The 27,569-nt window shown below is 44.1% G+C and overlaps 1 protein-coding gene across 1 annotated transcript in view; it reads right to left on the bottom strand.

The window, feature by feature from the left end:
* XYLT1 (xylosyltransferase 1) overlaps window positions 1-27,569 on the bottom strand; it is a 177,770-nt gene that overhangs the window by 30,973 nt on the left and 119,228 nt on the right. The window contains exon 5 of the mRNA XM_066197743.1: window positions 6,658-6,738. Within this exon, the coding sequence (XP_066053840.1) occupies window positions 6,658-6,738 (81 nt within the window). The remainder of the gene's footprint in view (window positions 1-6,657; window positions 6,739-27,569) is intronic.

The raw sequence follows: 27,569 nt of genomic DNA, 5'->3' as shown, positions 1-27,569 counted from the left end.
GTTGAAGCTTGAAAAGGGGAACAGTGTCAAACAGAAATAGCACCTACTTAGTCTGTCAAGATGAGGAAGATTTCTACCCAGTCTGACACGCGTCGCGTGGAAAGCACAGAACAAACAATTCCTGCTGTTTCAAAAGGCCTTGAAAATAACTCTCAGAACAGACAGAAATGATGGAAGAGAAGAGAAAGAATAATTGTAACTTGCTTTTCAACGTGCTTTAACTGTGGCATCCTAAATGCAATTGCTATGAGGTTAAAAAATGTTACGAGAGCAGAATTCTTATCTTTTGTTAATGCCCTTACTCAGAAGAAAATATTTAAACACATTACTATTTTAACGACTGCCCAAAGCTTTAATGCCAATGCAGAAACAAACATCAACAATATCAGAAGGAACTTCTCTCTTGGCTGAATTTGCTCTGGTAAGATTTGGCTTATTTCCTGATTGGGCTTATTTCAGGAGCAAAAGCCAAAGCCATAAATAGGCACAAAAATTAAAATGCTTTAGCAGTTTTGCCCACTGTGCTAAACATTCAGGAGTTACCAAGGAACACAAGGAAATCTTACTTTCAAATGTCATTAGTGTTTGTCACCCGTATCTCTGCATGTCCCACAACAGAGCAGAAAATCCAGGTGACACAGCCACCTAAAGTCAGACGGAGCTGAGAGATGCAGTTTGTGATGTTTGTTCCTGGAGTTTCTGTGGGTCTGCAGGAGCTGGACAGCAAATCATAGGAACAAAGAGCTCTTCTAGAAGGATTCTTTCTGACAGTCCATGTTGCCACGGTTGTTTTCAAGGTATGTTAAACACTTAGATGTTCAGTGTGCAACTAAACCTGGGGCAGACTCCTGCTGCCACACACACTGGGCAACAGAAAGTTTAGATCGTTTACCGCGCGGCAGAAATGGCACAGTAATTTGAATACCTCTTTCAAGACACAAGTTCACCTTGAAATATGTTCCATGTGTCCCTTTCCAACCAGTGGCACCTTTACAGAAGCCAAGCAGCCATGGCGCTTATTCCACACGAGATGCTGTTGAAAGCTGACGAATACACACATTTTATCTGGTCATTATTCCACCTCTGTATGGACATGATGAGACTTTTCAAGCTTCCAATAGGTACCTCATATGCTGTAAAATTTGTTTCTGCTTCTTTCATATGCAATCTTCCCATAATATCCATTAAAACTCTAGTCGTAGCACATCTATGTATTCTATTTAGAAGAAATTTCTCATGATTCTTTCTTCTTCTCCACCTTTTCCTACATATTGACTTCCACTGGTTTTGAAAAACGTTTCTTTCCACCTTCCCTTTTAAAAGGAGAAGTTTCTTTTTCAGACAAAGTCTTAAAAAGCCTCAATGTTTCTCAATATTTTAATGTTGCAGGCCAGGGAACAACATGAAAAAAAACCTCTGAAATCCTCCAGTTGTAGGAAACTGGCAAAGTCTATTTTTTGCAGTAATGAGTCTACTAGGAATTGCCTTGTTTTGTCAACAATTCCATCCACTTCCTTGTGAGCATAAAGCTCAAGAGACTTTCAAAGACTTTCCTGTGGGTTTCTTTTCCCCACTCTTCACTTACACAGTATCTTTTATGCAATACTGAAACAGCTTTTAGAAGGTCAAAAATGAAATGGCTTCTTCTCACCATCAGGCAGACCATAACTCAAGCGATCCTGTTTTTTTTTATATTAAATAAGCAAAACTGCAAATTATGGTACGCCGAGATGTAGCATGAACTCACCACAGAGAGACTCAATGATATGAAACCTGACGTTTTGTCATCAGTTTGTCTCCAATAAATGTCTTCTCTAGAAGGTGTCCTGTCTCCTCACCTCCTTTCTAGCAACTGAGGGCAAGTGTGAGTCCCTTCTATAAAGGTTTTCAAGCCACCAGATCAGGCCACTGACCTGTGGGTACACCAGGGCCAACAACATCTGTCCAGCCTAAAATGATATTTCCTGTCATAACCATTTTGCAAAATGCCTCAGGACCTCAGATGACAGGGCTGCTTCCATGGCTGCAAATGAAGTGTGCTGCTCAATGTTCTTAGATAGCAATAAGATTCCTGATTATTTTACCAGTATCTCAATTTTCACCTCCTTCCTAGTTCTGACCTGGCCCCATAAAGTATGGCTACTTCAAACCTTCTCACTTAAAGCACCTTCCTGAACCAGAGGATGATCTTGCTTGTACACTCTAAGAACAAAGAACATCCTCCTTAGTCCCACATCAAGACATTTGGCTGGTTTTGTTTCTCTGCACTGACAGCTTAGAGTACTGTTTTTCAAAACGGAGCAGAAATAAAAGCCCTACAAGGAGGTGAATTGTCAAGCTGAAGCAGTAAAGGCTTTATGGCTCCCCTAATGCTTAGCATAAAGCACTAAGAACATTTGAAAGTTAGCTGCAATGTCTAAATTTTTAAAGTGCAGTCTCTTTGCAGAGAAGATGCATGTTGCTATTTCCATCGCTGCACTCCTCATGCAACTGTTGGGCTGAACTACTTCCAAGCAAAAAATAGATCTTAGTCCATGTGCTCCAGAATACTCAAGTGTTCTAAAAAAATCTAGCAAAGAAAGTATGAGGCTGAGGGTAATTTGTACCAAAGGAACCACTAAATATGTTCCATGAGCAGCAGTGTAAGTGCTGCTAGGACCTGTGGTTAAACCATTCCAACAGCAGTGATAATGAATCCATTTTGTCCCCTAGTATTTGGGTACCTTCTGGGCAATTCATCAGTGCAACACACAACAGTGTGATCCATTTTCCCAACTGGCCACCAAACCCCCATCAACCCCCATGTGCAGCACTCCAGCAAACAGCATGTGCCACTGAGGACAAAGGGCAGCGGGGGTGAAACAGATGTGTGCCAGCAGTGGAGATTTTGGGAATGTGCTCCAGTTCTTCAGTAGCTAAGACTCCTCCAGCCTCTGAGAACTGGGATGGGATTGTGATGCTCCTTGGTGCAGTCCACCAACACCTCTAAAATTATCTGGAACCCAGAAACCAGAAAGAGGACAACACAACTGCAAAGAACAGCAGTAATGAGGAGAAAAAATCAGCAGAAGAAAAGAATATGGACACACACCAAAATTTTCAGGGCCTTTTCTTTAGCTGTTTGTATTTTACTATGAGCTCAAGATTCCTCTAAGATCTAACAGCATCCAGCCTTCTCAGCATGTTTATACTGTTTCCCAAATGACTGCTGTGGAGAGGTTTCCATACAACCCCCCCCCCCTCTTTTCCTGCCTGTCATTGAAGATGTCACATTTGACTGTCTTTATATTTTATAATACATCCGACAGGTGCTGCTCCTGCCAAAAAAGAAAAAAAATCTTCTGTGTATTCCAAATTACAATAGCTTATACAACTACCAGGTTATTCACTTGCTTTTAATAGTCTAGAAAACTGAAAAGAGGAGGAAATGTGTTGCCCACTAAGCACTATGTAACAACTCCAGCCACTGCGTGCAATTTAATTTCTTACATCCACCTCTCTCAGGAAATAATGCTTCTCCAGCTGAGTGAAGCAGCCATTTTCCCGTCCATTCTCTTTGCTGAAGCCACTAAAGGAAAATCAGGGCAATGCACTTTTTCACGACTTTGGCATAACTAAAAGACAACTTAACTCTATAAAAGGAAGCCTGGTTTCTCTCCTAATTTGGCAGTAAAACATGTACTGATTGTGAACATGGCTTGAATACAAAGTACACTGTAACTGAGCTGGACAAGCATTTCAGCTTTAAGATGGTACCTCTAATCTTTCTCTGCTGTATGATCCAAAGACTATGATGATTTAAGAGTTTTCGGTTGTTTACAAGGCAGACTTAGACAATTGAAAAGCTTATTGATTAGGTGCCATTATTCATCCACAAATTAAAATTAAAAGTATCAGCAAGGGTTAGACATTGCTCTCAATTATGTTTAGATGTTGCGCTCCTGCATTATTAGTTCACGTTTTGAGAAAAACATTTGGACCAGCTAAATCATTATGGTACACGGGGCAGCAGCCAGTATAGTCCAGGGTCCTCTCCCTTATTATAACTTCAATTAGTTGTTTTAAACAAAAAAAAAATCTGTTCCAGTTTGTTTTGAGATAGGATTTCCAAAGGGAGTTCTCTTCTATTGCCCAATAACACGGACACTGGCCTGTGTTCTAAAAGCTGTCTTTTTTTTCTGCTTAACTTTTTGCTGCCAATCCTCGAGGCTGTTGTTTCTCCTCCAGATCTTACTAAGCTCTTGGCCATACCATTCTCTTCATGGGGTCTTTTCCCCTGGGCTGTGACAGGACAAAGCAAAGAGCAAAATTTTAAAACTGAAAAAATTAATAGGGGAAAAAAAAAACCCCATCCCTTACTCTTACAACGAGTTTGGCTGTAGAAATTCCCCAGGCAAAGGTCACAAGAGGTTGGGAGAATATTGTAAAGCAGCACCAGTACAACACCCTTCTGCTCCCTGGGGACACTGGCTGTAGGACATGGACACGGGGTGACAGCCTAGGTGCGCCTTTGCTCCTGGCTCACCTGCCTGAGCTTGTAGCAGGTATTTCAGCCCAGAGGACTTCACATTCTGTCTGCAGGGATAAACCTCCCTGGTATGACACACACCTGGGCACTCAGTGAAAGTCAGGTGGGAATTGCATGTCAGGTGGGGAGAGCAGAGGGTACACTGAGCGGATTAGTCAAGACTGAGTCACTCCAAGACTAAACATGAAATATCAGGCTAGAAATCTTCACTTTAGGTATTTCTCTCTCAACAGGTGGATGTACAGCTGGAAATTCACCCACAATGCAAACACTGGGGTAACTACTTTTTGATCAGCTTTCGGAAACAATGGAATGAATTTTTACCCAACACCAGCATTACTCGGAGGCGTTTGCAGCTGCTGCCTTGAGTGTGTGTGCAGCTGCCTGGGCTGTGCAGGAGGAGGGAAGCCACTCTGCCTCCCTGACAGAAAATCTGGGGACATGCCAAGGGGGAATGTGAAAGGATCCATTCAGCCAGTGGTCAGCAGTGCGAGCACTTATGCGACTCAGGAATTAGGCAACCATGGCAGACAGGGACGGCGGCAAATCTGCACTCCTGTCCCAAATCATCTTCCCTGACGCACAGGAAATTTATGGTAGAAATCCAGGAAAGAAATTAAAATACAGTGATATGTTGTAATGAGCTAAAATATATTCGGTTTTTTATACAAAGAGAACCATTGAACTACTAAATGAGTTTGCTGTTCCTGTGATGGAAGGACAAGTGGCACATTAACTTATTTCATTATTAAATTAATATCAGCTTAGCGTGTTTAATTGATCTAAATTGTTCTGATCCAGCTGAATTTGGCATGTTTGAACCAGCCTGATGTTGGCGTGTCATAATCCACTAGTTACTTTCTTTAGCCAGCTCAGGGAATTTGAGAAGACTCAGGAGACCAGAGGAGCAAGGAGGCAAGAGACCAGCTGCTTTTCCCTGACTCTTTCTCGCCTCTTTTCCACACTAACTCTGCTGTCCATCACCATTGCCAGCTGGAGCTGAGTCTGCCAATCACTCTGACACTCTGCATTTCCCAAACCAGGGACTCTCCCGTGAAAACTGTTGACTTGGCTTTAAATATGACTCCTCACAGGATTTTTTTTTGCTACCTGCTATAGAATTTGTGCATGCACAAGATGAATGCTCGTGAGGACTTAATTTAAACAGGAACATGACAGAATTGATAAATCTGGTGACAAGAGTAAGAATGGCCAAGAAGAGAGAGAGACTTGTGAGTTATTCTGCCTGCCTGCTGTGCTGAACACATGACTTAGTGTGTCACATTCTCTGGGTACACTTGACATTTTACAGAATAAAGGGAAGACCTGGTGACCCAAGCAGAACAAAACAATATTTTTAGATTCAAAGCCACTGGGACTCAGCATATGGAGTTGCTGGAAGTGCAGCAGGACTGCTGTTATGGTACAAAACCAGCAAAAAAGAAAACCAGCAAAACTATGAATCAATAGGAAAACAGGACCACCGCAGTCACATGGGAAACTCCTTTCATCTGCAGAGGTTGTGAAAGTCTTTGGAAGATGGAGTTTGGTCACTGCTGCTCCCTCAAACCACAGTGGCAAGGTTAAGAATTACTGATGACCGGTGGGAAACACAGCACGTTCTCTTCTCTGGGAGACCTGTGCACGTTAGAGGACGATGAATTTTGATTCAAGGACTTCCAAACTTCAGTGGCCTGCGGTGGCTCCAGCCAGCATCCTCGCTCTTACTGGCGTTGCAGGCTGCTACAGGCTCCCACACCCAGGCTCTGCCCATGCCAGGGCTGCTGCAGAGCTCAGCTCACCCAGGTCCTGCTCACCAGCGTGCCTGGGGCCACCTGGGCAGTGCCGGGGGCAATTGCCACTTGCTCACAAAACATCAACCTGTGCCAGGTCCACGGGGGATGCGGCATCAGTCTGCTTAGTGCCTCTCTCCCCACAAAAGCATCTCTGGCTCGGGGAAGGAGTCACTCTGGGCCAAGAAACAACCATCCTCAGAGAAGGGTTTCCTCCTTACTCACTCCTCTTTCCTGGACTAGGGATTTCCTCAGTCAGGTAATTCTGGAAAACCATCACCACACAATAATTCTCAGCTCTCTGGTAGAAATAAGGTGAGGAAAGGGCCAGCTCACCTTGCATTGTCCCTCCCATGTGACTTCAAGAAGTTCATATCACGGTATCTGGACAGGAATGCCACAAGCTGTTCGTTTGTCCTGCAAGAGAAAGAACAAAAGGTGCACAAATCACACTGTGAAAACCACTGTGTCCAGAGCAATTTATAGATTTATTGTTCTCATTTGGGGACCGCTCTCAGATTCTGAAGGAGGGGGCTCCAAAAGAGACTTCCATTCTGCTGTAAAACTTCAATGACCCTCTCTGCTCAGGAAAGCATACTTGGAAGGAAGCACAGGTTTATTACACCTTAACAAATTTCTTATCAACCCCTGGCAGGTATTTTAAGCACTCTAAGAGAGTAGGTATGAAGTAATACTGCTCAACACTTTTTAAGTATGAAAATCCAGCAGCAAGATGACAGCACTGATAGTTCCATTTTACATGCTTTGCTAGATATTTCCTGGGGAATTTGGTTCAGTGTCTATTGGCATTTTATTTGTTTTCATTCTGTAACAGAGAACAGGCCAAGGTTGGAATGCATAATGCCAGAGAATTTTGATGTCAAAAAGGCAATATAATCAACAGAAACAAAGGAATTTAGAAGGTTAATTCTGATTAGTGTGACAGGCAATCCGACACCAGCATTTTCAAAATTTCAGCTGACATGTCCAAGAATGTATTTACGCTTGACAGCTTTTGTGGTCTGTTATTTCTTTAACAATGGAGCAAAAATGTTCTCTATTTATCTGGGTCAGCATATTTAGGAAAACTGAATAAATCACATTAAAAAGATCTTAATCTCCTGAATTGCACTCAAACCCACAACCTCATGGATACACCACCATTTAAGCAATGGTCTGTAATGAAGTTGGTGGCAGAAAGAGTCAAGATAAAAGAGCTGTCAATAGTACTGTATTTTGAAAACATTTCATTATTATAAGCCACAGAAAACCAAGTGAAACCTGAATGTGTTTAACTGTACAAAATGTGTCTAACTTCTGGGGTCAGGCTGCAACAACCTGGAAATGTTATCAGCCAAGTAAACTGGTTTAATAATCTCATTGATTTTATCTAGACCAAATGAATTATCTGTCAATCAACCATGCTGCCAGCCAGGGCCCTGAGACCCTCCTCCTTTACTCCCTCATGTGAGCTGCAATACCTCCCAGGGTCAGACTCTGCATCCCAATTTGGCAAACTCAGAAACTGCTTTCTGTATAATAAGCTGTGCAGATTTTCACATTTGCTGCTCCAGTGACTCTCCATCTTACTGGGATGAATAGGCATTTAGTGAATTTACTTAGCAATGCTTCCACATGAAATGGTTTCAATGGCTGACATCTTCGGGTGAGTTTCTAGGCAAAAGCTGGCATGCAAAGATGATCTGCAGAAATATAATCAAGTTTGGAAGTGCTTGAGCTTTAATTTCCTTACAGGATAAAAATCAAATCAACCAAAGTAACAATCCACACCACTCAATAAAACATTATCCTTTCTAGATTGCTCACCAACCTGTATTTTGCTATTCAGCAGTACTCCTCCAAGTCTATCAGGACTTGGGGCTGCCATACAAATTTCTCATTGCTTCTCAGTTTTTAGGTAATTCTTATAAATGCCCAAACGACGCTTAGCTCTCAAAGTAATCAATAATTGACATTTTCCCTCCTCTTGAAAACATTGGTGGTATCTTGGTCCTACTTTGGATATTTTTAATTTTTTGTTTTAAAGAACTCATACAGACTTTTGCTCCTTGCCAATTAATATGCTTCTTTTCATATGCTGACAACATGGATCTAAAACATCATAGTTCCATTTGGTAAAACTTTCTAGTTAATTGACATTTAGATTTATGCAGTCAACTAATTCTATGCTCAGCATGGCAGCACACTGAATTTCTATCAAGCTTTCATTCAAAGTGCTCTTTCTGGCCCCAACATCATGAGGATGCTGCACATCACCTCTGATTTATTCCACCAGAAGACATTAAGAAGAAAATCAAAGGTATTGAACACGCCGTCGATGTAAATGCATTTGTTAAAATCCTGCTCACCTTTCAGAAAACTTTGCCTTCAGGGGTAGATTTCCTAAACGCCTCTGGCACAGATTGCTGCCACACTTGTTCACATTTAGCAGCAGCAGAGTCTCTGCCACGGCAGTGCCTCTGGCACCAGCTATTCCCAACGCCTCTGGCACTCCTTTGGACAAACACTGGAGACACGGGCCTGCTTTTTCTCTAAGTAAGGCAATTGAAAGCTGAGATTTTCAGCTGAAGACATCACCGGGAGCAACAGCAACTCCAAATTAAAAAGCTCCACAAAGCTCCACAAATTTCAGGGATAATTCACTGAGCATAAATTTGGCACAAAATCTTTTACTAACCATCAGGATAAAACAGAAATTAACAAGTGCAACATAGCCTTCCTAAGGAGGAAATAAAGTCGTGGGCAGAGGGAGGGTAGTTCATGCTACTGATTAAAAATACACTAATATTGCATATCACGTTCCTATCAGTTTCCCCAGCGTGTAACACAGCACAAATACAGATTGAGGAAAAAGCCCTTCTGCAGTTGGTGCCCGAGGCTGAACCTGATGGATGCATCCACACATGCATCACTTCTATTTCCTTTTGCTATTAAACTCACTTGGAGGGCAAGGCACCAGGGAGAAGGATTCGCCAACTGGTTGCTGTACCATTAGCAGGGAGGGGGATGGTGTGAGTGTAGAGAGGCCGAGAGAAAACGGGCATTTTCAGGTGTGCAGCACACAGGGAGAAATGCAAAACTAATCCTCCAGCGAACTCCAAGAGTGGAGAAAGCTTGTGTGTGGGGGAGGCTGCCCTCCCACAGGGAGAAGATGACAAGTGAAGAAGAGTGATGGGAAACAAGGCACGTTTGAGTTCACTGATGCAGATTTGGTGTTCAGCAAGGGCAGGTCTGCCAGCTGGGACGGGGGATGCTCGTCTTCCCCAGAGGCCTGCTGAGGTCACCTCGGTCAGGTCCTGCAGCAAGGGTGGACAGGGCTGGCAGGGGGACTGTGCCCACGGGCTGAGACACCACCCAGCAAAGCTCACCCAAGCCCCTGCAGGGCTGGGCTCAAGGATGGCAGCACTCAGCTGGGCAGGCAGTGGGGCTCCAGAGGCTGCAAAGTGACTCAACCCATGGCACTGCTCAGCTGGGGATGTGGCTGAGCCCCTGGGCTGGAGCTCTGCTTGGGGTTAGGTCAAGACTAGAGTTACAGGTCTAAGGGAGAGGAAAAGGTGAGTCTCATATCCAGAAGGAAATTCAGAAGATATTGCCAAAGCAAAGTCTGCTACCCGTGTTTCCTCATGAGGAGCCCCTGGCTGAGCCGTCCCAGGGTGTGGGCAGGCGAACTCAGCAAGCACATGCTGAGCACGGCAATAATTTCAGGATATGGCCTATACACTGGGGGCTGAAATGACACACTGGAAGAGAAACAGTGACTCTGTGTTTGCAGTCTGAGCACGCTGGGGGTCTGTGCAGAGAGAGGTGTGAGCGAGTCCCCGCACACAACCACGGCTGGACAACAAGAGGCACTGCTGCTCTTGCAGGGTGTAGGCAAACCCTCCGAGCCCAGTGACTGAGCCAAGCAAAGAGCAGAGATGCCCTCAGTCTGCAGCTGTGAAAACAGATTGGGGAAGCCTTTGGAGAATATGAGAAAAGGAAAACAAGAGATTGTTACTTTTGGAGGAAGGTGATGGGTAATAAAAGGGTTCTGATTCAGCAAGGTACTTTTAACACATGGGCAGCTTGAAGGATGTAGGGAATAGCAGCCACTTCGATGGGATTGTGAATATGCCAAAGCCTATACAGGTTAATAACAATTTGGCTAAGTTAGATCAAAAGTTCAGAAGCTTTTGGCAGCACACAGGTATGGAAACAAGACGGTTTGATTCTGTCTAGGAATCAGATGAAGGAAAGAGAACTTCTCTGACTTTATTAATTATTCACCTTGATTAACTTAGGGCTATCCAACGACAAGCCTGCTGGCTGCTTTGCAGGAGGAGTTAGTGAAGGGAGGGGATTAGCCCTGGCCATGGTGAGCAGCGGTGGCAGCAAACACAGCAGTAGTTGTGCCTGGTGTGGGGTGCTGGAGAGGCAGGCAAGGGTTACCAGAGCAGCTGAACAGGTAAAAAAAGAAACACAGAGGCCAAAGTGTTTGGGAGAATAGGGCAAGGAGGCTGATGTGCTTTGAAGCAGCAGTGAAGGGCCTCTGAGGGGGGGGATGAAGGCAAACATACAGTCAGAAGAGATAAGTTAAAAGTTCTCCCAGCCCAAAGTTTTGGTATTTCCACCTGTACCCGCCTGACTCATCCCCACAGTTTCCTTTCCCAGGACTCCTGTGACTGTGTGAAGGCACAGAACCCACAGAACCAACACCAGCAGCTCTTTACCAAGAAACCGTTTCTACAAGGTCACTTGAAGGAAAAGGAGAAGGAAAAGACTGCAGAGACAAAACCTGGAATTATGGGGCAAACTCACCTATTCAGAGTTAAGCACGATATTAATGCTAAATATGGCTAAACATGGTTAAACATGCAGATGTGCACACAAAAGCCTGAAAGTGGAAGAACTGAATGCCTTAAATTCTGCTACCTTCTTTTCAACAAATTCTTACAACGATACTTAAGCTCACTGATTTCAGTAAGTTATTAATTTCGTACTCTTTAACCCAGTATTGTAGAGTATTAGGGCACGCCATCACTACCAAGCCCCTGTGGCAGGAGAGCCCCTTCAGGAGAATTCCTTCCCTGGTTATTCCTAGCACAAGGCTGGGAATACTCCCCCTTACGCAGGGAGTGCCTGTGCTCTGCCTGGCTCCCCAGGCTCTGAGCTGCCTGACAGTCCCGCAGCACTGTGGGGCACAGAGCAGCTGGGGAGCAAGAAGAGCAGCCCAGGAGACGGGGAAGGGGTTTTGCCAATTGCTGCACGCACCCGCACAGCACCCAGAGCCCTCTGGAAGCCTCTGCTGGGGCACAGCAGCACTCGTGGCATCTCCCCTCTCCAGAAAGGGATCCTGACTTGTCCTGCTCCCTCCACCAGGCCACTTGGCGTGCACGTGTGCACAGCATGTAACCTTGCAAAAGGATGCAACAGACGAATGATTCAACAGAAAAAAAGCAAAAAGCTACAAAACCTCCTCCTGGAACACTTACAGTAAGAAGATCAACTACACAAATGCAGCATGAGAAGGATATGGGAAAAAGTTTGCAGGGTTCAGCTTTCAGACCCTGGATAGGCAGCCCGACCCTCTTACTGGTGCTCCCAAGTCCTCCTGCCTCTCCAAAGGCAATTTAGTGCAAGGGGAGGCTCAGCGGAGCCCGACCCAGGCTGAAGTAAGAAAAAAACCCCAACAAGTCTGCCATGTAAAAATGCAAAGGAAGGGGAAGGCTGGATTTAGCCTTTGCTGTCCATCGCAGAACAAAGATTAGCATGGCTGGCCTTTCTCAGCAAAGCAGATTCCTAGAACAACAGCCATTCATAAAACCAACCGTAAAAATGAGAACAGCAGATACGATTTCAGAGGCCAACTGCACGAGGAAGGCTCCGGGTGACAGTTAATACCTCTGCTTTTACAACAGTGTTGTCTTAAATGGCTTGTTTTGTCTTTCAAGTCAGGTTTAACAGAGGAACAAGATAATGGAAGAAAACTACTGCCTTGGCAGCTCAGCTCGCTGGAGTACCTGGGAGATCAGAGCTGTGCTCCAGCACCAGCACTGCCATCTGGGCTGGGAATTCACACCTGTGTGCTTCCCAGTGTCAGCCTTCTGCATTTGGATGCTGCAGGCACTGATCACTCATCACAAGGGATGCAGATACTCTCTGTGCAGCCCTGCCAGTGCTGCACGATGCTCAAGACGTTCCATTAGCAATACAGTCATCCTGGCTGTGCTTTCAATTACTGCTTCCCATTCAACCATTGTCTGCTTCCTATGGAAAAGAAAGGAACTCACATAGTCAAAAAAGAGGAGAAGTCTTTTTTAGATGTCACACTGCTGAATAAACCTCTTCCTAGTGAGAGTTCATAAATGCCTGGGTACAAAGGAGATCTGCTGAGAGAAAACAGAATATACTCCATCGTCTGCTTCCTGAGCCATTCCACAACCTACCTTCTATAAATTCAAGGCTTCAGATGGCATTTAGAAAATAAATAAATAAGCCCACTGCTGAGAAGCAGCAGCACATGCTTAAATGAAAATCCTAAAGAGACCACATAAGAGAATTCCACCAAGGATTAATGAACAAATGTGATTAAAACTATCTACAGCTCTGGACTGCTGCCAAACTGCTGCCAGCAGTATTTGATATGTAAATGCTTAAAACATTTGCTGTGTGTACTGCCGTTGATGCAAAGCCTCTATAGAGAGTTTCTCCATCTAATTAGAGATATTGGTTTAGCAAACTTTGGAGTCTATAAACCCCTCAATGTCTCATTATTCTTTTAAAATAGAATATTCATTTGTTTGGAATGTTTTCCAGCTATATCCCATGAAACCCTGAAAGGCCCCTGGCTCATGAAAAACTGCAGCCCTGTATCAGCTGATAAACCCTACAGCTTTTACGATAATAAAATTCTCACCACACGCACTCATTAAAACTTTGTACCGTCACTTTTGACTTTCTTTAAATATTCACTGGGAAAAAAAAAAAAAAAGTAAATTACTCCATTTCCAATTATTTTATAGCACAATTTCAACACAAGCATTTAAAATTTCCAGGACCTTATCGAATTTACCATACAATGGTGTAATCGCTGTGTCTCTGATCTGGTGAAGTCCTGAACAGTAAGTTCTGAACTGTAGCACACTTGGAGCTCTCCCAAAATGATGCAACTTTCACACTGTATTGTCATAAATTACTTTATGGGTCACGTCCACGTGTCCAGAAGCAGAATGTGCAAGGATTACAAACGAGGTCGAGAGCTACGAGCTGTCCTTCAACTCATCTTCAATCTCCTAGGTGCACAAGTGCATTTACTAAGGAGACTTTTCCAGGGAGGCCAGTCCAGTTATAACTCAGATTGTCCATCTCCACCACAGATATGTCACCAACTCACCCACGTTTTGAGATTTAACTCACTGGTGTTTATGAAACATTTTTACAGAATCCCCTCAGCCCCAGGGTTACTTTGAATTGATCCTAAGAATTAATTTGTCTGCGACAATGACATTTTCTCAGCATCCCTGCTGCTGCAGTAAAAAGTAAATAAGAAAACCACCACCCTGTAATACCATGTCATATGCTGCTCTTTTTCTCTGGTATTAAAGCCACTCTAAGTTGCAAGTTACTATATTTTAGAGTAAAACTATGAAATGCATTAAGGTAGTTTTCCTTTCATAAATCTAATTGCATGCAATTGCTAAGTCTAGTTTATTTGTATGCTTAACAACCACAAATGCACTGAAAAATACTTGAATAACAAAAGCACCTTCCAAATGTGCAACTGCCTAAGACCTGTTCACATGAAAATAATCAAAGAAATCAGCTACGTGCAGGATGACTTGTTCCCTAAATAACCTGGTATTGATGCATGCAGCTCAGAGGTATTTTGCTAGAAAGGAAGGAAATATTTCACTCTAATTTGTTAAACAATTTTCTATTTATTTTTCTATTTAAGTTTATGAATCATCAGCATATCACCACCATTACTTTTTTTTTTCATCTTGCTAGCCCAGAATTTTAGTGCCTGACAGATGGCCTTTGCTAGAAAGGCCTAAAAATGCCTATTTCAAATAAATATTTTTAAGTAAAGGCAGAGACGTGTGTCTAACTTAGATAAGGGCTAGAAAACTTGCTAAAGGTATATATTGGAGTAAAGCAAAATTCCTCTCCCACCACATCCACAAGAGATGTCAGTTTAGTTGAGCTGCATGTATGAAAAAAATGCTCATTTTTATCAGTGCTGGCAAAAACTGTTTATCAAGCCTCACCGGTATTTCCATTATTCATATTTGGAAATAAAAATGATGCAGATTAGTGCTGAGAAAATACAGCAACGTGGGCTTGAGACTCTTCAACTTACACTCTGACCTAAAATGCTTAGCATTCATAGAATCACATGATTATTCAGCGTTATGTTAGCTCCTAACACAGAGTCACAGAAATGTTTAATTTGAAAAGGACCTTTAAGATCATCCAATCCAGCACTGCCAAGCCCATCACTAAACCACATCCCCCAGTGCCACTCTCCCAAACTGAGGTGCCAGCCTTGAGTCAGCAGATTTCCTGCTGGCATTGGTGCAGTCGCTCACAAGCAGAGGTTTCTGTTCAGGGGCTTGTGAGGGGCTATTTAAGAGAGAGAACTGCCACATCTGCCTGGTCCCCTCTTCAGCGTGCCTGCCTGGAGTACAGGCAGTTTGTGCACTCAAATCACAGCCTCTTTATCTCTGGCACATTCATAGTTTGCTTCCAGACTTTTTTTGGCTTTTGATCCCCCCAACACAAATCTACAAATTGAAAGAAAGAATAAAAAAAAAAAGGGGGGGGGGGGAGGGGGGCTAACATACCATCTTCTGTTTTAATTGTTCCCTGGTAGGATCAATGGTTAAAGACTATCCGCCCTGCTGGGGCTCACGGGCATGTAAAGGATGAGCCACAGGTGTGTTTGGGGTCTCGCTTGCAGACAGGATGCAACATCCCCCAGCATTAGAGAGGAAGATGTCTCACTCTGGTCCGTGGAGGGTCCATGGAGGGGCACAGGTGCTGCTCTGGAGCCAGGCCAGGATCCCTGGCAGCAAGAGCTCAGCTCTGCTCTGCCGTGAGCAGCACCATCAGTGATTGCCCTTGTCCATATCGCCTCTCCATGCCACATGGCAGGCTTGGAGAAGACAAGCCAACAACAGTCACCGCTCTGGTTGAATTCTTCCCCAATCAATGATACAATGGAGGAGAAGCAGCAGCACAGGCAGGGGCAGGTGAGCCTGCCCACACTGGGAAGAACTTCTGGGAAACTTGTCACGTGCAGGCAGATGGGTTCACACGGAGCACAATGAGGCCAACGTTCCCCTTAGTCACTTCAGCCGACCTTTCACTAATAGCTGCCACTGACACTTCACTCAGCAACCTTCCGAGGTAGCCGTGCTCGGGAGAAACGGGAAAGAATTGTGTTTTTTGTGGCAAAAATGCGCCGATTTGGTGGATGACATCAGCAAGTCCAAACGCGAATGTTTTGAACCTTTTTCTACTAAGAGTGTAAGGACTGACGGAATGCAGAGTGTGGAGCTAATGAACACACGCTATCTGCTGGCCCAGAAAGGCCGTTTTAATATCCCTCTGCCAAAGGTCTATCACATTTTTCATTTCTATCAATAAGGAAGGTGAGTGCTGATGTAAATGATCATTTTGATGGACGGTGAGCAGGAAGCAGCCATGCACCTGAAGCGGTTACCTACACAGCTTCAAGCCACGCTGCTATTTACACTGAGACACATGTCTAAGGAGGATTCATGCCCACAATGTCTAAATTTAATGAGGTTATTTACTTAGTTTTAATCCTGTAAGGAAAAAAAACCAAACTATCTCTCTTTTCAGCATATTTCTATTTTAAAACTTTTATGACAATAAAGGCTTTCTCTCACTAGAAAAAAAGACCTATGGAGTGACAGAAACATTGGTAAATGCACTTTCTGCCCAAAGTGCATCTTTGGAGAAAGCAGCACACAAATTACCCACATTTTATTCCTCAAAATATTTTCAGTACCTACAACAGTGAGTCAATTTCCCTCTTGCAAGTCCTTTAATCAATGAGAAATATACTTTTTTTCTATCCTCTTTCCTACTGATAAAGCACTACGCAAAGGACTTTATTCTGTTTTCATATCTGTAAAGCTCCAGAATCGGTGCAGTGCACTCAGTTTATGCTTGTGTAAGCCAGAGCATAAACCCAGCTCGGTGTTCCTGGAACAGGCTATGGGAAATCATAACAAAGGTTCTGTGGTGATTCCCAGTTTAGAGGCTGTGAAAATGTGTTCTTCCATGTGTGACAGCATGTTCACAGATGACAGCACTGTCCACTCTCAGAACTGCTCTGTCTTTCCCTGCCTTGTCTCATGGTAGGCAATTCTCCGTAGGGAGAATTCCCAAGCAAATTCCATTTCTGCCTGTAAGGCCCATCCATCGTGTCAGCGTGGCAGCAAATGTAACTGCTGCCAATTACTACACGACTTTTAAAGCTGCTGGAAAGTATTTGCCAAGATAATTTGCTTTTGACAAAGTTGCCTTTGCCTGTTATTATAATAACAAAACATTCCATTTCTAATCACTGCCTCAACGCAGGGATCAGTTCAGAGAACTCCCACATTTAACTGCCGTGAACTCAGAAGGACCACAGTCCTGGGAATGCCGGAGTCACTTGTGAGGCTGCAGCACTACAAAGAGTTAAGACAGACAGGATTACCCTACCTCACAAAAACATCTGAGTCCACTTAATATCTGCTGGAAAAGTATCTGAAAAAAGAGAGTACTGAAATACTTGACTAACCAGCTGCTAATACCCAAGGATATTTAATTATTAAAACTAAACACGATATAATTTTAGCTTTATAAAGGCGCTGGGATTTTATTTAGTACAGAATGATGCTTACTGCTTTGTGTTTTTCCAGCATTTGTCTGCTGCTACATATTCATATAAAACCTCATCTGCCTACACGATACATCCCATTTTGATGAAAACAATAATCACTGATTAAATAAGCAAGTGGAGTGAGCTTCAGAAATGATCAAGTTCATTACTCAAATTAGTTAGACTTTGTACAAAAAGAAAAAAAATCCAGATATTGGGCTGAATAGGGGCTTTTTGTTTGTTTATACTGTGTATATTTTACACTGCATAATTTATATTCAGCAGGTTTTTTTCACCATCTCTAAAATTAAATTATCAAGAGTTTTGTGCAAAAAGAGAAATTAAAATTAAATATGAGCACAGATTTAAAGCAACCATTCACTTCATCCAATTCACACATTCCCACGTGCATCTGAAATTTTATTTGTGCAAGTCAACACAAAAAATGATTTGCTAATTGTTGAAAAACGGTTTGACAGTTGTGGAGCAATTACAATTAAAAATGCTCAGTCTCTTCCAAGAAAGTGGGAAGAAAGAAACCTCTTCCACCCTGCTTCTCCTCGCAGAGCTCTGCCTGGTGGGGTCTGCCAGTCCGGGGGTGCAGTCCTGCTGTCCTGCCACAGCAGGGACCCTCCGGTGTCCCCAGGTGTCACCCTGGGCCAGTTCCATGCCAGGGATGGATGAATTCAGCAGATCCAACTCGGATTTAAAGTCCATCACTGTCAGCTGCATGTTCCTCCATCAGCTGCAGCAGTCTTGCAGCTTAAGACTCATGAGAAACCTTTGCCTTTCTGCATGCAGCTGTTCAGGGTGCCACTTCGCCAGCTTCGAGGTTAAACTTTGGTGATTCCTCAGTTTCTGAAACATAACTTGCTCCCTCTGACTGTGCTGATGGTGATTCACCCCCCCACCCCACCCTCACCCATCCGTCACACCAGGAAAGCAGAGCCATTCCCTGCCCAGGACACCCTCAAAGGCAGGACGTGCCCACAGACCCCAAGGACGGTTCATGCAGGACTCTGAACCCCCTCCCTGCCCTCTCCCTGCTGACACCACTCTGCCACAGCCCCTCTCTGCAGGGCCACCTCCCAGCAGGGGAAGGCACAACAGCCAGATGGAGCAGCGCAGAATCCTTTGCAAAGCTCACGGACACTCCCCTGCCACAGCAGCCATCCCGCTTCCTGTCAATAACCAAGCACAAAGTGCTCACACTAAGCTTGGAAGCAGCAGGGAGGTCAGACCACCCTCCTCTTGCTGGGAAAAGGAGCAGGAAAGTCCCTTCCAAAAGGGCATAAGGTATAAAACTCAGCACTTCTGGGTCCTGCCATCTCCCTGTTTAATTTACAGTGCAACCCCGGACAAAAAGCGGCCAGCTTTGTGTGACATGGGAAAGATGGACCTGGGTAAAGAAACTTCTTTCCCCCATCTCATCTTTCTAAGGAAAACACCAGAAAATACCCACTCATCCAGTGAGCAGCTTCAATCTCCTGACTGGAGTTATCCCAAGGGAAGAGTGGTGGACTCCACCAGCACAAGGTTCCTGTGGTGCTCTCTGTGCCAGAGATGCAGCCCAGGGCTCTTCATCCGCCCACTGAGACCCTGCTGCTGAGGCATTTTCACAAACTCCATTAAAAATAAAGTGAATTATTATAAACCAGGCCCTTCCTGAAGCTCCTCCTGGGCCTGCCACTCCCTTTGATCCCTGAGCTGCTGAATCAACCTGTCGGAGTGCATCAATCCAAAGGACCACAAGGCAAAACAGGGAAAACGGGGTCAGGCTAATGGGATTTAGCATTAATTCTGCACCAGCCCTGAAAAGATGGAAGAACAGGGCCTGGGGGGTGAAAGGGATAATGAACTGAGAGTTGATGGAAGGAAACTTAATTGGTTTTTACAACAAAAGGTCACATTGTGTTACCTTTATTTGGGCTGAGCAAGGATCTTGTTTTGACAATTTGTGCCACCTGATGACTCGCCCTACTCTTGGTTGGGACTGTTTTGGAGTAAGACGGTGAGGAATACAGAGCTGGGCTGTGAGGCACAGACACGTGGCTGAGAGGATGTTTGCAATGGGAACCTACAGATCCACTGGGGCTGCTGAGCAAACTGGCAGGGTGGGAGGCTGGTGTCCCTGCTCACTGCTGTGCTCAATGAGCTGCAGCCAATCCAGTCTGGTTCCATCAGAAGAGAACCAGGGGTGCCTTTCAACTCAAGAAAAGACTCTAGAAAAGACATGTGAACTTAAGTGAGGCAGTCTGCCACCAGTGGTCTCCTGGCACTGTCAAGTGGACGGGCTGCGACATGGAGCCATTTCCTGGCTGCCTCTCTCTTCCTGGGCTGCAGTGGTTCACAAATGATTCTCCAGACCCTTTGTGATGACACCCAGCACTGGTATCTCGTGACACACCACATGTACCAGTTTCCCACAGAGAAGAAAGATCAGGGTGTTTTAGCCTTCAGCTGTAGTTCTGCAGCTGCCACCTGCAGCATGACTTGAACCCCATGGGAACAGCTTCAGTGCCTGGGAACAACCCTCAGCTGTATAAAGGTTTAGCAATGACATCGACCCTCGCAGAGCAAGCAGAGCCACGGTCCCTGCAAGCCCTTGCCACGGAAATCATCTGGAAGCTACCTTGCACCTGACTGGCACAGTGCATCCCATCACATAAATACAATGCTCTGAGCCACTGCCAAAACATCTGATGCTGCCCCAATTAAAGCCATACGGTGACACAAATAACCAATTTGGATTTACAGACCTTTTAGTCTTCAGCTGTCCCAAGAACGCATTGTTGCAAGATTACCTGCCAGAAGTGACTTTGGGGCGGCAAACTTTTAAACCAAGATCAACTCTGCAGTCGGAAAAGACTTGGCCCCAAACCAGTTCCTAATGTGGCAAAGAGTGCAATTATCCCGATGAAAGCTTGGGGATGCTTGTGCCTACAGCTGGTTCATCAAGTAATGCTGAATGATGGATATAATTAAACTGCGTGTGGCAGAGTGGAATGTGCTACAATGAACCACTCGGGGCCTCATCCCCTCCCCTCAGCCTGGAACTACAGATGGGCCATCACAAACAGCCGGTGCCATGCAGTTCTGCTTTTTATACAGAGAGGTTCAGAGGTATCACACAAATGCTCTGTGCAGGTCGAGCAGAAAAGAAGTATTCCACTGTAATAAGGTGGAAGTGTAAAAGCCACCTAGTCCCTAAGTCTACCTACACAGCAAAATGTAGGTCTGGGGTTTCTGCACTACCAGGTCAAAGCTTCCATGGAACCGCAAGGAAGAAAGTTTTGACCAGTTAGCACTAGTCAAGACAATAAAGAAAAATCGAAAGAAGCTTCAGAAAAAGAGACACATTCCGCAGCACGTCCCTGAGGATGAAGAGCACCACACACAGAGGTGCCCTGCTCTCTTGTGAGCCACCCAAGCTCTGCAGCACTGGACAGCCTCACGGACCCTGCACTTGGTCTACAGAGCTGTGAGGGCTGAAAAATCTTCAACATCAAATACCATTCAACTCTTACACTTTTAGCCCCGTTTTCAAGGGAAAGAATTCATTCATCTCTCCCTTCTTCTTCCTATTTCTATATCACCACTGAGAGACTGAATCAGAAGAACACTTTGGCTCACCCTTTAATGGCCTTTTGGTTCACAGCTATTTAAGAGTGACATGGGAAAGGCATAACAGCACCTGTTGTGTCATCTTCACATTGAACTACCACCAGATATTATTTTGCAGCTGTTTTATGGTAAGTGGCATCCTGAAAACTAAACAAAGGAGTGTCTTAATGGCAATTTCAGCAGATTTTTAATTTCCTGAGAGAATTCAGCGGGACCACGAAGGGAGAGCACATTCAAAATGCCGTAACAGGAATGTTTCCTTCTTTCAAGCACTTTTAGCTTTTGGAATTCGATAATGATTTCACTGAACTTTCTAAAAAAAAAATCCAACAAAACTCAGCTGAGTTAAGAGACATTAAAGTTTCTGCTCACATACCCCAGGTAAACACCACAAGGACCTGTTTCTCTGCAGCTTCTGTTTCCCACCTCAGACTAATGAAAAGTAAAAGTCACTTGGAGCAAAGCTGTGGGAGAGCACACAAGAGGGAAAGTCCCACCTGGGATTTCCCTGACAATCAACATCCCACTGCAGCTCAAACTCCACTGCAGCTTCTTGCCCAGGAATGCAAACACCATGGGAAGGGCTTTGCCAGCATGGGGCAGCTAGGGGGGGAATTTTGTAACCATGGCTTTAAAGTACAAAAGCCATTCTGCACAAAGGACTCTTTTCTAGGCTTGGTCACCCCACACTATTTGCCCACAAAGACAAGTTGGAAGTGAAAAACAGGTTTTGTAAATATCCCTGGAGCTGTGAAGGAGAAATATGGAGCTGGCCAGGTACCTCATGCTGCTCATTGCCTTCCCCTGCCCCAACACAAGCGTTACCCTCACAGAAATACTATTCCAGGCATTACTGTAGCATCCTGATGACAAAAGGTGGAACTGTAGCCTAGGAAATGATGGTGCACATTATCACAACATTTGTGCTGTGACTGTTTTATAAATCAGGCTGAATGGCAAATGAATCCAGGGCAGACTCACAGTTAACTTTTTTTTGAGGAGACAGACTTTTTTTCTCAGTCATAAATAAGCAAAATATAAATTACATCCAGAAGGCAAATGGCAAACAGATGAAAACCCTTTGGCTCTTTGCTTGGGGACCTCCCTGTGAGCAGCCCCAGAGCCAAGCCAGAAGAGAAGGGGCCACCAGCCAGGCAGCCCAACATGGGCTCAGAGGCTGCAGTGCCCATCAAACTGCAAGTCTGGCATCTGGGGCTCTCATCTGCCGGGAGGATCCCCCGGGGACCCAGACGCTGCCTCAGATGCTTCAGTCCTCATGGGAAGAGAGAAAGGGCTCCATGTTCATCGCTGCAATCAACAGGGTAAGATGCTGCCAAGTACAAGAGCACTTTGAGTAAAAACCCCATTCTAAAACTGCCTTATTGATGCATCTTTAATCTGCACGCACAGGAAAGATGCCTGCATAGCCAATTCCAGTTTGGGGTGCATTTATTTCTGTCGCCAGTCTGAGGCTATGGAGCAGATCTCAGAACTACTAAATATCCAAAGGAGTTACTATGAGCTGCAGATGTCAGTTCCCCAAATTAAAAGCTGCTTTATATGCTTAAATCCAGGAGGGGAGGGTGGATGGAATAACCTCAGCTGCTGTGCCCGCACAGACAAAGGGTGGGCCTCCCATCACTAATGTTTGCCAGCTTGAAGAAAACATTATGTTAACATCCGAGGTAAATAAAATTTTTAAGCCACAATAATTTCCACATTTTACCCCACCCATTTGTGACCATGCACAAAACCGCTGCTTTGCCAACCATTGATAGCTTAACAGTAAAACAGAGAAGTGGAAGGGCGAATCAAAAAGATAACTTTCAAAATATGTATAAACTTCAAGCAAATGTGTTGGCAAAATGAGGAAAGAAGAGGAGAAAAGGTTATTTGAGGGATTAAAGAAAGAAGCAAATCTGAAATTCTCAGAGAATGCAGATTCAAGAAGAACACTGATAAAGTTCCTTTTGGACAGGAAAAAAAGATTCCCTGTGAAGCATTAAGAGTGGATTGACATCTGGCTTGCCAGATAAAGATACTCCGGGCAAACAAAACCACGTACAATGTCGGTGACAATCCTGAGATAAAAACCTCAGGCACTGGCATCTTAACAGATGTTGTAGTGCAAAAGCTACCTGTGCTGCACATCCCTCTTGATGCAGGGAGACGACTGAGCAGTGCCTCAGCCCAGGATAACATTCCAAAGGGCACTTTAAAGAACACTGCCTAGTGCCTGGTACGTTATTCTGATGGCAAGGCCTGCTTTTCAGATCAGCACTGCAACACTTCATATGGGGTGTAAGGTCAAATTCAGCTCTGGAAAGTCAGTGTCCTTTATATCCGGGCTTTCATGTCCAGCATCAATTTATGTAGTGCCAGCAAGAAGATATTTCTAGAGGACAGCTCTGAAGTCTGAATCTCAGTGAGACATAGAATTGTTAAATTAAGTCAAGTCAAATTGATGAGAAGTGAGACAGAGAGAAAGTGGAACTGCCTTTTGAGCCAACGGCTTTGCCTTATTTGCCATTACACAGCTCTCCTCAGCCCTGCTGGCTTTGGGATCCCAAAGTTCACAGCCATCAAGAGGGCACAACTGGGTCTCAGACATTTCTCCCAAAGGTAGAGTGCTGTGTGTGAAGGTTAAGCGCTTTGTTTCAGTTCTAAGAGGAGATTTTCCTGTATTTCCAATATTGCATTTCAAGCCTGAACAAAAGGCTGCAAAAGCTGAGACGTTTTGAAGAGCAGCTGGGGAGCTCCAGTCTGGTGTACCCACTCCATGCAAACTGCATTCTCTTTTTTTCTCCCTGTCACCTGCTCCAAAGGCTGTGTCATTTGGTCACAGGTGGAATTGGGGCAGGTCATGGTGAATTTGAAAGAACAGAAATCATCCCTGATTAAGTTTCTATAGAATTGTAGTCACGCATGCTTTCAGGGGATGAAAGTGAGCCAGTGGCAGAAACAAGGACATGATCGAGCACCTGAAAAACAACTTGAAGAAGTGCTGAAGCATTTTTCCCAAAGGTTGAAGTTCTTTCTAAAATCTGTTGGTTGTAATTTTTTTCACCTACTACAAGAATGAAAACCTGAAGACCTCCTCCCTGAACTCCCACCTTTTCACTCTTGACAAACACTGTCTTGCCCAGGGACCTCGTTTAGAAGTCATCACTTTGGCTTTTTATCACTAATGTTACCTTGCCCAACAGAGAGCAACACAATGAAGCAAGCACAGGCCAGTCAACGGTTATTTGCTGGCTCAGTTTTCTTAATTTCTGAGTGGTATTCTGGTTGGCAAAGATAATCTCCATATTGGCACCTGCTCAAAGGACCAGGCCCAGTCAGATCATCCCTTTTACTCCCTCGAGTGCATAGTACCTCAGGTGCTATTTGTATTATCATCCACCTCCCATTCCAGTGCCAGACCAAAACTTCTACTGAAGACGTCTCATTTAACTGAGTCTTCACAACCCAGGCCTTTATGGAAAGTAGGGCTACACAACTTCATCCTAAAATAATGTCAAGCAGCAAAACACAAGTAGTTTCACTGGGTTTCATTTCAGTTCCTTTGTTATACCTGATTGCCCATAATGGAAAACGTCGTTGTATCTGCATTCCTGGCTCCATCAATAAGACACTTTATTTTCTTAATATTCTAAAGGGCTCCCCAAGCTTCTGCTAATAATTTTGCTTGACCTTTATTAAAGACCAAGCATTAGCTGGCAATTAGATTTGGTGATCCCTTTGGTGATTGAGGCTCAGTGATTTACTGTAAATTATAAACAGTTCAAATGTTTCATCATGTTTATTCTTTATACAAGCTTCGTGGCCAGGTAAGCACTGACACGACATTCACTGTTAAATGATCTCATTAAACTTCTTAATTTAAGTGGTGCAACACTTCACCTGCCACATTATCCAAGGACTCCTGCAATGCACATTAAACATTCAGCATGAATAGATGCTCTACCATGGTTCACCTTGTTGGGAGTGAAATTTCAGTCCCTGAACATAAGGTTGACTACTTTATGCTGTTTGTCAGAGCCAATAAATAATGCAAATGGATACCCGTGTAAAGTAAGAGGTTGAAGATATCAGTAGCTGTCCCACAAGATTTTGAAAGAGGCTCTCTAAGGAAAAGACTTTAAATCACAAAAAAACACCACTAAAATTTAAAAAATTAAGGAAAAGGAAGGAAGGCGCTCTTTTCTTTAATTTCTTTATGAATGCAACAACTGTGAGGGATGATTTCTTGAGAACCCTGCAGGCATGTGTTCCTTTTTTATTCACGAGCCCAAGCAAAAGGAGGGACAGTCACACAACCTCCCACTTCTGAGTCGCTTGTGGAGGTTTGTCTTTAGCCATTTTATCCCTCTTTTTCCTGCTGAGAATGTTGAACAGAGCGGAATGAAGTCAAGGTTTGACAGTGCACCGTATCTTTTCACTCTAGGCCAATGAATAACATGTTGCCTCGTGATTAAAGGGAAATACTTTTGTGGGAGGCACCTTTAAGTCCAGACTGTTTGCCAGTGGTTTGTACTGCAGTAAGAAGAAGCACAAGGATTAAGATCTCCTCTGTGCTGGTGCTGGACATACAGACTCCACAAACAAAACATTCAGGCACGAGGAGGAATAATAAAGAGTATCTGGATTTTCCAGGCTAACATATGTTTTATTTTACACATTTTTAATTGTTTCCCTCACAAAATGAATAGTTCTAATATTTTTCTCCCATGCCTTTATATTTTATGATGCTTAACATCTGCTTTTGGACATCTCTTCTGAAGGATGAAAGGCTCCTGGCAATTCTACTGTAGTCTGTGAACATACCAGACTACTCCCTGGACAGATTTAGGCTTCATCATATTGTATTAACCCCACATATTGAGTATGGGGTTTTTGACTTAGAAGGCTGGATTAGCTTTTATTATCAGAAGAGAAATAGTAAAGGTTTCAGTATTACAGATGGAATGGCAGATGGGAAGCGAAAGCTTAATATGAAGCAGCTCTGGATAAAAACTACTAATCCACAAAATTCATATGTTCTTATGCAGGGAAACCTAGCAAAACCCACTGCAATATGACTAACCAGAGGGGAGTGCAAAGTGCCCCATGCCCATTATCTGACAAAACATGGCATGGGGTCTGAAAGAAAAAAAAAGAATCCCTCAAACACCCTATTTACTATTTCCTGGGAAAACAATCACCTCGCTCTGGGTTATGCAGGGAGGTAATGCTTTCCTAAAGATTATTAACAATAATAATTTATACCACCTCCACCATGAAAATTAAATGGACTCATATATATATTTGATGAGACAGGATCTTCCATGGTTTATAGCTGTAATATTCCATATTAAAAGAAATACTTAACACTATTTGTAAGTCACTGTCATTGAAGATGGAGCACCGAAAAAGATTTCTTGTTTTTTGTTGAAGTGCATCACGGTATGAAGAGGAAGCAGGTTCCCCTCAGTTCTGGTAACAGAGTGCTTTGGCAGGAAGGGAAGTGAGCACTTCAGACCCTGCCTGGGCACTGAGCGGCATTGAGAGCCCACCCAGAGCTCGGGGGGTGGCTGCAAGGGGGAAAGGTGCCTGCAAGAATTCCCCTCTGAAGAAACAAGTGCCTGCGATTTCTCCAGCCGAGCTGGAATGACTGCAAGACAGCGTGGCATTATTACACAGCTTCCATTGACACTGAACCAACCACAGCCTGCCCCACAAAGCCACTGGCTGCTGGTGGCCACGCCTGGAAGCCACTGACCCCGTCTGGCCCTGTGGTTTGCCTGGCCCCACAGGGAACTAGGAGAGCTCAGACCGCCCCAGGTCATGGCCTCAGCATCACACGGTGGTTAGGGTGGACCCAGCACCACAGGACAACTGACCACACCTGCTGGCACGAGTGCACAACCACGCTAGACCTTCAGCAGTCGCTCTCCTACAATTTATCCTGTTTGATTCAAAGTGCCATCACCTACCCCTTCCTTTATGCTCTTGCACTAGCCCACTTTTTAGCCTCAATACAGCATTCCTCCCCAGGAAAGTGAGTAACAAGCTGCCTTTTCCCAAAACTCAAGAGACATACAGAAAACTACATACCCTCCCTTCTCAGCAAGGTTGATACGTCAAAATTGTTACATCTCTTCCTGCTGCACATCAAAAATGTTTAATTACTGTGATTTCTTAATTCAAATCCCCATGTTCTAATATCAAGGCAGTCTCAGCTCTTGTGCTCCAATCTCTCTCTTCAAAATGTGTTATATTTCACTGAGGGTGCTTAGAAATGGGCACCAGCAATAAAGCCGGTGGTCAGTCCTCACAAAATCCTTCCTAAGGCACAGGCTCAGGGGTTTTGTCATTGTTCACTTCAGTGGTGATTTCTGTCCAAGGTGCACCTTCAGGAAGGGATTCAAACTCTGAAAGAGATCTTGGAGAAACCTAACCAGTGGAAGGATATTTCCCTTCCAGGAGAATTAAAACCATGTTGTATCATCACTCATAAAAATTGCCCAAGAAAGTCACTTCCCCTTTCATTGATCCATTTCAGCATAGCGGGAAACAGAAGCCACAAGAAGAATTTTGTGTTTCCTTCTTCTTAGCTCTTACAACCAAAACCTAAAAACAGTTTCAGGATACTTGGGGTTTTTTTGGCTGGCTTTTTTGTTGTTGTTGGGTTTTTGTTGTTGTTTGGGTTTGGGGTTTTTTTTTGGGGGGGGTAGGGGTTTTTTTA

This window comes from Chamaea fasciata, unplaced genomic scaffold, assembly GCF_029207755.1.
Source record: "Chamaea fasciata isolate MVZ Bird 193981 ecotype frontalis unplaced genomic scaffold, bChaFas1.0.hap1 SCAF_16, whole genome shotgun sequence".
In the NCBI taxonomy this organism is placed as follows: Eukaryota; Metazoa; Chordata; class Aves; order Passeriformes; family Sylviidae; genus Chamaea; species Chamaea fasciata.
The sequence above is the reverse complement of the archived record's forward strand: the minus strand, read 5'-3'. Positions and strand labels throughout refer to the sequence as shown.